At 38.1% G+C, this 13,176-nt stretch overlaps 2 protein-coding genes across 2 annotated transcripts in view; both read left to right on the top strand.

The window, feature by feature from the left end:
- The window catches only part of LOC112141085 (C-type mannose receptor 2-like), an 11,142-nt gene extending 9,375 nt beyond the window's left edge, over positions 1-1,767 (top strand). Inside the window, exon 4 of the mRNA XM_036216861.1 lies at positions 1,081-1,767. Coding sequence (XP_036072754.1) covers positions 1,081-1,427 — 347 coding nt within the window. The 3' untranslated portion in view covers positions 1,428-1,767. The remainder of the gene's footprint in view (positions 1-1,080) is intronic.
- A 5,569-nt stretch (positions 1,768-7,336) lies between these two features.
- LOC112141083 (C-type mannose receptor 2-like) lies at positions 7,337-11,234 on the top strand. Its single transcript, XM_024264129.2, has 3 exons — positions 7,337-7,715; positions 7,850-8,200; positions 8,514-11,234. Exons 1-3 carry the CDS (start codon positions 7,352-7,354, stop codon positions 8,858-8,860), a joined length of 1,062 nt encoding a protein of 353 aa, XP_024119897.1. The 5' UTR covers positions 7,337-7,351; the 3' UTR covers positions 8,861-11,234.
- The last annotated feature ends 1,942 nt before the right edge of the window (positions 11,235-13,176 follow it).

The raw sequence follows: 13,176 nt of genomic DNA, 5'->3' as shown, positions 1-13,176 counted from the left end.
TCTTATTAATACTTAACAAGCACACCTTAATATAAAGCGTTACCAAAATATTTTTGAAAGAGTTTGTGAATAAATCTGCCTGACAGCAGCAGGACTTTTAAGAATATTTGTTTCTTTCACAGACAAAAAGTCATCTCACGTTATTTATGCTAAAGACGAAAGGAACTGGACTGATGCTCAGAACTTCTGCAGGAAAAATCACACAGACCTGATTAGTGGACCAGAAAAAGCTGAATGTGATGGAGACGCAGCAGACATAAATCTCTTCAGTAATGGCTTCGTTTATATCGGCTTGTTTAGAGACGCCTGGCAGTGGTCTGATGGGAGCAGGTCTTCCTTCAGATTCTGGAATCTGAACTATGATGATGAGAAAAACGTCAGCAGTTGTGTCATGCTGAACGAGGAAGGAAGGTGGAATTCTGAGAAATGTACTGAAACTCAACACTTCGTCTGCCATGACGGTAAGAAGAGTTTGAAAGCGACAGCTCAGGGAGGTCGAGACCCAGCTGCAGTCTGCATGTTGGACAGGTCTCCTCTATCTGTCTTTAAATCTTTGTTTTTTTACTGTGTTTTGATGTGATTTTTAATTTTCTGACTATAATTTGTATCATTAGGTCTATTCCTCACATTTTATTTATTTTTTTATTCTTTTTTGCTGAATTTGAGTGATGCATTAATTTTAAAAAGAAATACACAAGGAGACGTTAAGAACATTCTCTTTTTATCTTTCTCTTATTCAGTTTCAGAAACACTTTTTCCACTTATACGTTTTCATCCGATCAAGGATAGTTTGCTGTATGTAAATTTGCTTTAGAGTACAAAATTGGGATTTCTTTAAGTCTGTTTCTCCCCTTAGATAACACAATTCCTGATGTGTTTGTGAGTTACAGCACAATAATTTGTAACGCTTTTATTCTGAAAATGCAACTGTCAACCTGAAACTGCTACAAACATTCATGAACATTTTAACCATCTTTACAAATAAAAAAAGTGTTCTTGAAATAGCTTTTGCAGCTATTGTTTTTGAAATGTCTAACAGTTTCTGTTTTTGTACTTCTTTCCGCCACGTTTTACTAACAGATCATGTGATCCTGATCAATAAGAGCAGGACCTGGGAGGAGGCCTTATACTACTGCAGACATCACTACCATGACCTGGTCACCATCACTAACCTGGAGGAACAGAAATGGGTTCAGAAGAAGGCTTCAAAGGCCTCGACTCCTTATGTGTGGACTGGACTGCGCTACACCTGCACTCTGGGGTTCTGGTTCTGGGTCAGTGACGAGGTGGTCCACTACAAGAACTGGGCCTCACCTGAACAGGTGAATGAGTGTGACATGTCAGGAGCCATGGAGACAGGAGGAGAACACAAGTGGGTCAAGAAACATGATGAGGAGAAGTTCAACTTTTTCTGTTCCACATCTTAAAGCTGTTTTTTGTCTCAAACATAGATGTTTCTTTGTTAAAAGCTGAAGGTTTTGGTTGAATTTCTCTGGTTTCTCTACTTTCAAATAAAATGTTTGGAGAGATTGTTGTGTTTTTAATGGTGAACAGAAGAATTTTATTGTCATCCACATGGAAATATTGTCAGATGTTTTCCTTCTTATTTGGTTGTATACTTAAATATCTTTATTTTCATTCTTTTCAAGTAACTTCATGATACAATGTAAATTCATGCTCAACTCAGGAGCACCAAACGTGTAGCCAGTGAGTTAGAAGTTGACCCCACTCCTCAGTTTATTATATTTGTATGCATGGATACATTTTATGGAGTCGTATTGTATTTAATTAAAAAAAGGGGAAAAAACACAAAACACTGGGTTTCTTATGTTTTTTGTTCTACCTCTTTAATATCTACAAATAGGCGGGACACTAACTTCATTTGCTCATGAAAACTATAAGATGCAATTAATGATCAATGTACATTTTATTTATGTGCTCATCATGATAATTCCAGTCTGTTTTGTTCTTCTTACTTACTTTATGTACTTACTTATGTTACAGAGTAAAAGTAGTTGAACTATCTGGTATAAATTGTTTATTTTTGTTTGTGATGACAGAGATAATGATTTACAGTCATAGTTTGTCAATAAAAAGAATGTCTTTTCTGAACTTTGAGGTTTGCCCATAGACAATATTCTTTTCTTCAAATTGATTCTGACACTTTTCCAGGAAATTTTCTGGACATGTGAATTTAATATAGCAAGGGTTACTCAGTACGAGACTATAACGCATGGAGTGGTGCAATAAAGTAAGGTTAGGGACATAGAGAAGAATGGGAGACACTGAAATGAAAATTGTCATGTCTCAACTGCAGATGATATCAAAATATATTCAAGAATCTATGAAAAAAATAAATTAAAAAACACATTTGATTTAATGTAAAGTGGCATTCTAAGGTTGAATATGTCCTTTTGCCCTAAGTAATCAACAGTTTACTGGTCCATGGTCAGTTTGAATCCAACCTGCTGCCCCTTTCTAAAGAAATGATCTTATAATTTCTGCCAGAATTTTTGAAAAGAGAAGCAACATGAATCCAAAAAAGATGTTCCATGTTTCAACAAAAGATGGCAGCATTGCTGAGGCCACTCACAAAAGCCCTTGTCAGTGTATAAGGACTAATTTTGAAAACCACACCACTCAAGTAAGTATATAAGCACGTAAAAACTTGTGGAACTTTTTTTTCCCTCTCTGAAATCCTTTTTTTTTATATATATATAGAATGGTCTCTAAAATATAAAAAGTCCGAAATGTTGACGTCATGAGATATATATCACATGTAAATAACTTAAAACTATAGTATTACTTTAATTTTGAAATAGTATATAAAAAATCTACATAAGCAAGACCAGGGCCAGCAGGAATCCCACGGCGCCAACACCACAGAGGGGGGGGGATACAAGGGCCCCACTCTTGGAGAGCCCCTCTGGCTCAGGCAATCAGGCCACCAACCCGGGGGGGTCCTGGGCATCGCCCCAACCCTAAGCAAGAGCCAGGGCCCCCAAAAGGAGACATGACCCATGCTCCAAGTAATCACCCATCCACCTTGCGATAAAGAAAACAATATCTTTCAAAAATAGGATTAGAAAGATGATGTTAAGAGGAAGGCATCAGAGCAAGAATGATTAGACTGACAAATAAAATGACTGAGTAATAGCTATCTGTTTCTCTTTTAAAGTCTTCGGGATTTTGGCCTTCTTGAAAGTAACAAATACTTCTGATTTGGAACACGAGTGCAGAGAAGTTAGGATGTCCAGTGATTTCTACAGACAATGGTATGTATTGATTATTCATGTGCAGCTTGAACAGAACAACAATAGAGGGCTAAAGAGAGTTAGTAAAAAGAGCATGTATGGCATTTCATTTATGTCAAAACTCCACGCAGAAATAAGACATCTCTGTGAGTGCATCAAACATTCCACGCAGACAATTCAGACCCCCGCGAGCTCTTCTTCCTTCTCCGTGAGCAGAAAAAGTCCTCGCATGTGAGAGAGACTGACTACTTCCGCGTGTGTGAGCTGGTCTCTCGAGTACAAGTGATACGCACGGGGAAGCAAAATCTCAGTGAGCACACGGACTCCCATCATCGTCATCCATGACTGTTGTCAAGAGCGATTGGTCGAAGTTGTAGTAAAGTTGCTGTGAAAATGTAAAGTTTAAGAGTGTGCTGGGTTTGCCTAAATTTGCATTAATAGTTGCAATTGCAACATTGTCAATTCCTGGAGGGACTGTCAAGTGATAAGTGCGCTTGTTGTGCCCTCAGTGCGTGTCCTGTGGGTGAAAGATTGTATTTTTGACGCAGAACAAGCTACAGTTGGCTGGCCGTAAGCTCTCTACCCCACTCCATTCAGATGCATCCAGCTGTAGATAACTTGATCCATGTGTGTCTTTGTTTTCAAAGAATTTCCATTTCAAAAAATAAACATACTATTTCCTCTTCACCTTTGATAAACATCCGTGTTATGGTTTAGGTAACAGCCAATCCTTTAGCTGATTCTGTTGGTATCAGTGACTGCAAGTGCCTCAAATTTTCCAACAGGTTAGTTCATATTTAACACATTGGCTTATTTTGTAAGCCATAGACTATTTTTGGTTCTTGAAAAGGTCTCAGACACGAGGAAAAGTGAAATTACCCAAAGTCATGTTTCCTTTTTTGTAGAGGTAACCAGTCAATAAAAGTACGGAAACTTCAGGGTTGTTTTATTTATTTAACAAGTTGAATTCAGAACAAACAAACAACAATTTAGTAGAAGAAGTTTTATTTTAATTATTTCATAAATATTGTATCCATTAGTGCATTATAATTCTGCTGCAGTGTATTTCTATTTATATATACTAAAACAACTTTTTTTTTAATGTACATATTCATTTATCTGATTTTCTTCACCTATTTAAATAATTCCAAAAACATGTTGTGTTCATTTTTTTTCTAAGAATTGTTTTTCTCCAGCCAGGGAGAGGCTTTTCCCACTCAAGTAGACACACCCACAAATGTCCTAAAAAAAGCAGAAGTTTAGGAGGTCTTTTGTAAAAGCAGGTCCTGTCTCCTGTGTTTGTGTGTCCTCCTTTCCCCTCCCCAGAGAGATTTACTATTCAAATACTTGTGCTGATCAAAACAACATTGATAGATCGAGAGAATTTAGAAGCAGTTCTCCATTTGAGCACCACACCAGGAGGCTGACCAGAAAAGACAGCAGGTAAGGTAATCTGAAACTCACAATTCAATTTCTAAAAAATATGTTCATTTTCCCTTTCTGTTTTATTACAAGTACATGCTCCTTCCAATGAGTTTTCTGTTTCTCTCATAAACACATATAGCAACATATACTCTGTGATGTTTTTATGTGGTGCTAAACTACTCACTGTTCACAGCTTCCATGACTCCTGTTCATAGTGATAAAATAGCTTTGAGTGTATTGTAGTAAAAAGTGAAGGACTGTGTACATTTTAAAATTTTTGCCATAAAAGATTTTAATTGTGCTTTTATCACTTAAATGCATAGTAATAAGCCAAATCAATTATAATGCTGTTGTCAGGAGTCAGTGCTCTCTCTTCCCCTCTGTCACCAGAAGGAGCCATCTCCAGCGCACTTCATCTCCCATCTGCCACGGCACGCATTTCCTAGATGCAACTGACCTGACTTTAGTCTAAAATCACCCACCTGTGACTTACACAGTGGACAGAGCCTTGTTTGGTGCAAAGTATTGTTGGTACCACTCTGTCTGCATAACTTCTGTTTACAAGACCCTTTGACTCTATCCCTTCTTGCCTGTCGACTGCCCCAAGCGGACCTGCTAAATTATTTTCAACGTCTTATCTCTGACGGTCCCATGCTCATGTTTGACCAGTCCCTGCCTTAGCTTCACAGACTTCTAGTTATTGACTCCTGTCAATCCTTCTTGTTGGCACTTTAATTGTTATAAAAATCTGGAATTCAAAGATGTTGCCACATAATGGAAAAAGTGATCAGAGTGTTTCTTGTTATTTGGCCAGGAACAAAAACATGTAAGTGTGCAGTCTTAATATCCATCTGATGTAATTCCAAATCATATTGGGTAGAAATTTGCATTAGATTATGAACAGATGTCATATCAGCAGTTGGAGAAAACGTATCTGGTTTTATATATTGTTTTGGTTGGATTTTTTTTAATGGTGTATACCCATTTACCCCCAACTGCATGCTTACCTTCCAGTAAAGTGAGAGTAAATGTATTGTCCTCTTTTAAAGAATAGCCTTTTCCAACAACTCAACTTTGATCAACTCATGGCTTCCTTTGGTGTCTGTACTACATCACACGAGACTCTATAACAATAGTCAATACTGGTTGGAGTTTGGTCATTATCTTTATAATTAGCTTCATGCCAATCAATAAACCTGCTGCACTTGGATGTGCCGTCTGCCTCCATGTTCTGGAAACATAAGGATACATTAATGCAAACATTAGGAATTTGAAAGGAACATTCATGCATCATCTGCATAAAGACTCATTTTACCACAGGTGTTATTTATGTGATTTCCCTCTGCATTCTGAGGGTGTCCATAGGCTTAAAAAACAGCAAAGAGACAATGGGAGTTGTCTGAGAGCTTTACATACAGTATATCTTGAGGACTGCATTAATGGAGACTTGGATTATCCCTTTGGAGGAGGAGGAATGCATTGGCTGAGTTCATGTTAGCTGGATATGTTTGGCTTTATTTCAACATTTATTCTTGTTGAAAAGTCAGTACCAGTAGTTTCCAGATTTCTTTAAAAATTCAGTAGAAGAGCCATCAGGTTTTGGAGCCTTAAATGTTAGACATAAACCTGATGCACTGCAGGTAAACACCTAATAGTAAAGGGCTCAGTCTAGTGGTAACCCTCCACATGAATGTATATGGTCTTCAGTGTTTGTTTGGAGATGGAAATCAGATGGAAAAGTTCACCTCAATTCAAACTACTGTTTTTTGTTAGTCAAGCTGCAAGAGGAGATAGTCAGTCACAAAAGTCTCTGTGTGAGACATCACATACATTCACCTATGCAAATTTGATCCATATCAGGGTTTGTTTCCTTGAATGGTATACATCTTTTGCCAAGCAGGAAAGAAACCAAATGTCATTACACACTGTTGTAATTGTCAGACCTGTTCAGAACTTACTTTATAAACCTACTCGATGAAAATTGTGTTTTTAACATGTTTTTATGGTATTATTGTCATGATGGAAGACACAATCAATACCTCCACCATCTACAGTTATGATCCATGGGACCAGGACAAGAATATCGCCAAGGCTTTAGTGAGAAAAATTACGATTTGTCACACAGTGTTTTTAAATTCCTTCTGAATCGAGTCTGAGGCTCTACTAGGCAGGAGGAGTCCTGTGTCCAATTAAAATGACTGGAAGCTCAAAGGGGAGGGCGTCTATACCTCTGCTGATCAATCCCGCTTTCCTTTCTTGGTGCTTCCCTCTCCTCCCGCACTACATCCTCCACTATCTTTCTGAAACGATGGGACTCCACTGTTCCTGGTTCCCAGTTTCTGTAATTAAAGAAAATGCAAAATAAAATAAAAAATATGAATAAACTTTATTAAAATGTGGAACAGTGGATCTTGCCACCACAAATACAGTCTTTGATCAAAGTTTTTATTCTCACCTCAGTTATTAAAAACAAATTCATAATTTTAATGTTTGCCTATTTTTGTCTTAGCAGTTTCAGAATTGTCAGAGCAAAGATGAAGCTGAGTTTGTTTCTGATCATCTTTGTTGGTGAGTTAACCATCAGTTGCTCTCTGATCATCTTTTTCTTTGAAACAGTGGCAGTGCTGTTGCAGATTATTTTTGTTTTCCTCTCAGGTCCTGGTTGGTGCTTCATGACTAACCAGCTTCTCCAGTATCACGTCATCGATGAGAGTAAGAGTTGGGATGAAGCTCAGGAATACTGCAGAGAGGAACACTCTGATCTGGCTACAGTGAGGAGCATGGCAGACATGGAAAGACTCAGTCAGGATTTAAGAGGCAGGGAGGCCTGGATAGGTCTGTACAGAGAAGCTGGAGGCAGCAGAATGTGGCAATGGTCTCAGCCTGAAGTGCAGTTCAATGAAAGCCAGAGTGACTGGGATCCAATTTCTAAAGAACCAAATGATGTAGGAAAAGAGAACTGTGGGGCTGTAAGAAACACTCTAAAGTGGGCGGACCTGTCCTGCAACAGAACAACACCTTTTATCTGCTATGATGGTGAGAATGCGCAAATGCCACTTCTAATGTAAATTACTAAGAAGCTCTATGCTTTGCAAAATATTTTTGAAATAATTTTTGAATAAATCTGCCTCAAAGCAGCAGGATTTTTAAGACAATTGTTTCTTCCACAGAAAGAAACTCATCTGAGGTGATTTATGGTAAAGTACAAAGGAACTGGACTGATGCTCAGAACTTCTGCAGGAATCACCACACAGACCTGATTAGTGGACCAGAGCAGATGAAAAAGCTGAATGTGATGGAGACGCTGCAGTCATTGCCAAATCTCGTCGGAAATGATTACCTTTTCATCGGCTTGTTCAGAGACCCCTGGCAGTGGTCTGATGGGAGCAACTCTTCCTTTAGATTCTGGAATCTGACCTATGATGATGAGGAAAGTGTCAGCAGTTGTGTCATGCTGAACGAGGAAGGAAGGTGGAATTCTGAGAATTGTGAGGAAACACATCACTTCGTCTGTCATGAGGGTAAGAAGAGTTTGAAAGCGACAGTTCAGAGGAGGTTTAGACTCAGCTGCTGTCTGCATGTTTTACAGGTCTCCTCTATCTGTCTTTAACTCTTTTTATTTATTGGTTTGTTTGTTTTTTTTGTCTTTTAATGAAATGTAAAGCTGAGTAGATATTTGATTTTCTGTCATGTAATTTGATTTATTGGGTCTATTCTTGATAATTTTTCTTGAGTTATTTTGGCATTTTAGCAATGGTTAAAAATTCCTTTTACAGCCAGTATCTTTGAAATGACTTACTGTTAATAATTCTTTCCGCCACGTTTTACTAACAGATCATGTGATCCTGATCAATAAGAGCAGGACCTGGGAGGAGGCCTTATACTACTGCAGACATCACCACCATGACCTGGTCACCATCACTAACCTGGAGGAACAGAGATGGGTTCAGGAGAAAACCAAGAATGCTACAACTCCTTATGTGTGGACAGGACTGCGCTACACCTGCACTCTGGGGTTCTGGTTCTGGGTCAGTGACGAGGTGGTCCGCTACAAGAACTGGGCCTCACCTGAACAGGTGAATGAGTGTGACATGTCAGGAGCCATGGAGACAGGAGGAGAACACAAGTGGGTCAAGAAACACGATGAGGAGAAGTTCAACTTTTTCTGTTCCACAACTTAAAGATATAATTTGAAGTTTGTTCTTTGATGCAAATTACATGTTTCTTTGTTAAATGGTGAGGGTTTTGGTCTTATTTCTATGGTTACTCTACATTAAAACCAAGAGTTTGGGGAGACATTTATTTATATTTATTTGTAATGGTGAACTTAAGAACCTCATTGGCATCCATAAAGATTTTTACATTGATTTTTACATGCATAGAGGAATTTCTATGGAAGCATGTTGGATTTGATTAAAAAATAGGGGAGCATTTAAGATTTCTCATGTTTTTGCTCTAATTTCTAAATAACTACAAAACGGCCAAGAACTAACTTCTTCTGCTCATGAAAACTATAAGATGACCTGCAATCAAGGTTGTAATAGACAAAATCTATGTCCATTTTGTTCATGTGCTCAAATGGACACAGATATTTCCTGTGTGTTTTGTTCTTCTCACTTACTTCATCCACAAACATTACAGAGCAAAACTAGTTAAGCTGTCCACTTTGAATTATTTTTTTTTGTGATGATGCAGAAAATAATTTTCATCCAGAGTTTGTCAATAAATACGATATGTGTTTTCTAAACTTTGAGGTTGCTGTTAAAGCATGTGAAGCTGCAGAGGATCGGTAATAAAATACATGAAGACAACTCAGGCCGACTATAGCAATCTCTCAATAACTCACCATAAGTAATCCCTAAAACATCAAGAGGTTGGAGACTCACTCAGTATTGTTAAAATAAACTCCACATAAATTCCAAATATCATTACTTTTTCTGTAGTGAAACGGTGTGTTTGAGCAATGCTATTTTCTAGATGTGTCCTTATCTTCTCGCCTTATGACCACAATTGTTGTAGTTCTTAAAAAAATAAAAAATAAAAATAAAAAAGCAGAAAAACAAACAAGATATACTTTTTAAATATATCAAAAAGTTAGCAAAAAAATAAAAATAAAAAATAAAGAAAAAGATCCCAAAAAAGATTTAAAAATCAAATAACTTAGAAAAAACTAAGAAAATCATCTTGGGGCCCCTGCGTTGGGCCTTGTGACCATGGTTGTAAGGAACAGACGGAGGCTGATGGATCCATATGCAGAGGTTTATTGAGAGAACGGAAAGGGAAGGCCGCTGGGCAGACGACGGCTGAGGAGGCAACGGGATTCCAGCGGAGATTAGGAGCATTTCTATGTTGAGACAGATAACAACATTAGTCATGCCTGGATGAGACTTCACACTGAGTTTGGCTGAGTGTTTATTATAAATAGAGACTGGGTGAGTGTAGATGGAATACAAATTCAAATTGATTTTATTTATAGAGCACTTTTCATATAAACAAATACATTTCAAAGTGATGTACATAAAAACAAACAACACAACAAAAATACCCTCTTGTTAAAAATAAAAATCAACCCCCTAATATCATATATGTGAACAAGTGCACCAACAGACAAATAAAACGAATGATAAAATATGAATACATATGAACCCTCACGTTTCTAAATGTCAGATGAGAGAACCCTGAAGACGCCATCAACACCAACCTCCTGTCAGCTGGTCGTCTACTTCCTGGGCCAAAGAGCGAGAGCCCCGCATCGCACAGCCTCCCACCAGGCGAAGGAGCAGTGGGTACATCAGGGCCATGTCCCGTGGGCCAGGAAGCAGACGACCCAGCCAAATGTGAGAAGACACTAGTTTAAAAGCAGATACAGGTGTGTTGGCACTGAATGAACCAGCTGGGAAACATCCGGGTATGAGAGCAATGGCAGATGGGAAACGTAGTAGAAGAACCAGGAAGCAGTCAGTAGGCAGGTGACAAGTTCCGCTGATGACCAGAGGGGGAGACAGGGGACTGATTCCTGACAGTGGTCTGGTTGGCCGGCGGATTCATTCCCAGATCTGTTTTCCCTCGAAGGTGTCATAGGGGCTCTGGCTGCTGCCTAGCTTTCAACAGGGATCTTGCTGAAAGGCTGACCAGGCAGTGTGGCACTATGAATTTGCATTCCATCAGAATGCAAATTCAGATGTCGGTATTTCCTGTTTCCTGTTTCTTTTAAGTGTGTCTACAGAACACACTAAAGTTTGCAGCTTCTCCCTGTGGAACCGCACCAGATGGTCAACACTCTGAAACACCAGATCTCGCGTTCACACACAAATAACAGCCTTTAAAGCTGCACAAAGTCCTCCTCTTTATATTTGTACTTTTGTTATAAAATCCAACCCCCCAAACGTAACGGATCATATCTTAAAGTTGACTCATGGCTACTGAACTTACAACCTTCTTCCGGTTGTCATGACTCAACTTCAAGACGTCACCTGGATCAATGAGAGCCTTCCCGGTCGGTACCTGACCATATGGGTCAACTAACAGAAGATGTGGCTCCCTTCCTGCCACTATGGACTGACCAGAGGCGGAGCTGCTTCCTCTGACCAGGAAATCCCCACTGCAGGTGAGAAGTAACTGTCTGATCTTTACCAAACCTGTGACATTACTTTACAAAAAACATTTTTACAGATTTAGCTCAAAATTAAAGTCCTGATCTGAATAAAAGTCAACAACATTGATTGACATTAAACCAGCCGTCTTTCTGGACCAAGCTCTGGTCTCTGCCAACAGATGGAAAAGAGCATTACTCAACATTGACCTCAGGCTGTGATGAGGTGGATGAACAGATGATTAGAAACAAATTACATAGAGAAGAGGTGGGTACTTCAAAAGTCTTTAAATGTTTACCAAAGTTTTTCCAATTTGTTTAACCACTCAAAAGCCCTAATTGCCCTAAGAGTTTCACGTTAACTTTTTTTTTTCACTTGAGATTAAAGGAAGATGTAACAACTTATTATTTAACACAAGGATACAATTACAACTATTATTATTATATACTTATTATTATTTTGCAAGAAATATACCTGCTCATATCTTGGCATACCAATCAGCCTGTTGCCACAAGATGATGCTTCTTTCAAACCTTGATGAGTTCTGACACCTGGCTATGTTACAGGACATATGATGCTGTTAAGATCTGGGTACGGCAATACTATAGCAAACGGTTATACAACCTTTGCAAAAAAGACTATAACATGGTGGTGCAAAAGGGGAAGATTAGGAAAATGAAGAAGACCAGGAGACGATGAAAAGTGACACATGAGATCAGAAAATTCAGAAATAATCTGCTTACAGATGGTATAAAAATTATTTTATTTTGTTTGTACATACATATGTACTGTGGCATTGAAGGGTTAAATTTGTCCTTTTGCCCTAAGTAGTCAACAGTTGACTTAGGCCAGGCATGTCCACATATGGTCCATGGTCAGTTTGAATCCATCCTGCAGCCCATCTCTTAAGAAATGGTCAACTATTTACTGCCAGAACTCAAGAGGAGGAGCAACACAGATCTAAAAAAGATGTTTTCTGTTTCAACAAAAGATGGCAGCATTGCTGAGACCACTCGCAAGAGCCCTTGTTGGTGTCTACATTTTAAAACTTTGACTACATTTTGTCTTGAATTTAAAATCTGATTAAGATTTTCTTTTTACTATAGCATTGAGGTAAAGCAATACATAAACTTTTGGAACTCTTTTCCCCCTTTGACTTCTCTTTTTTATATAAAATGGCCTTGAAAGTACAGAAGTCATAATAATTTTGGCAACATTAGATTTGTGTCAAATGTAAATAACTTAAAACTATAGCATTTCTTTAATTTTAAGACTATATACTTGAACTTATTAATAATAGTAAAACAAATCTGGTTGGCAAGACAGCAGTTAAAACATTACCACTAATAACATATATGTATAATATAAAGAGAAAGAGAGAGGCAACATCATAAATTATCAATGTTGATTGCTTAATAATTTAAAAAAAAAAAAGAGAAAAAGATTACATTTTACAAAGAAATAATAAACTCAAAAAGACCAAAACAATGGAAACTAAATGAAAAGTCAAATGTTCAGTGCATTCTGCTTCTGCGCCTCATTTTCATGAAGTGGTAGGTCCTTCTCTGGGTTGACATTGTAATAATCTGGTTGCTCACTAATATCACTTTCCTGCTTCGCCTTTTCACATGTTGTCACGTCTGAGACCTGCTCGAGGCAGATTCTCAGAACTAATCTGTGAGCAGAAAGTATATTTTAGCAGTTTTAGATAATTATTGAGCAATTGTCTGTGGAAAAAAAACAGGGAGACATGGGCTCACAGTAAAATGAAACATCTGATGCAGATACTGTAACACTGTTAGAGGATAGAAATACAGGGATAGAATTGATGGATAGCCCAATAATGACAGAATTAAAAAAATGAATGACCCCAGTAGTGTTTTTTTCTGATTAAACAGAGTTCT

This window comes from Oryzias melastigma, linkage group LG18 (genome assembly GCF_002922805.2).
Source record: "Oryzias melastigma strain HK-1 linkage group LG18, ASM292280v2, whole genome shotgun sequence".
NCBI lineage: Eukaryota > Metazoa > Chordata > Actinopteri > Beloniformes > Adrianichthyidae > Oryzias > Oryzias melastigma.
This window is presented reverse-complemented; position numbering and strand designations above follow the sequence as displayed.

Coding starts and splice junctions, on each gene's coding strand:
- LOC112141083 (XM_024264129.2), top strand. CDS start 7,352: ATGACTAACCAGCTTCTCCAGTATCACGTCATCGATGAGAGTAAGAGT. Junction 7,716..7,849: donor ACCTTTTATCTGCTATGATG/GTGAGAATGCGC, acceptor TTTCTTCCACAG/AAAGAAACTCATCTGAGGTG. Junction 8,201..8,513: donor TCACTTCGTCTGTCATGAGG/GTAAGAAGAGTT, acceptor TTTTACTAACAG/ATCATGTGATCCTGATCAAT.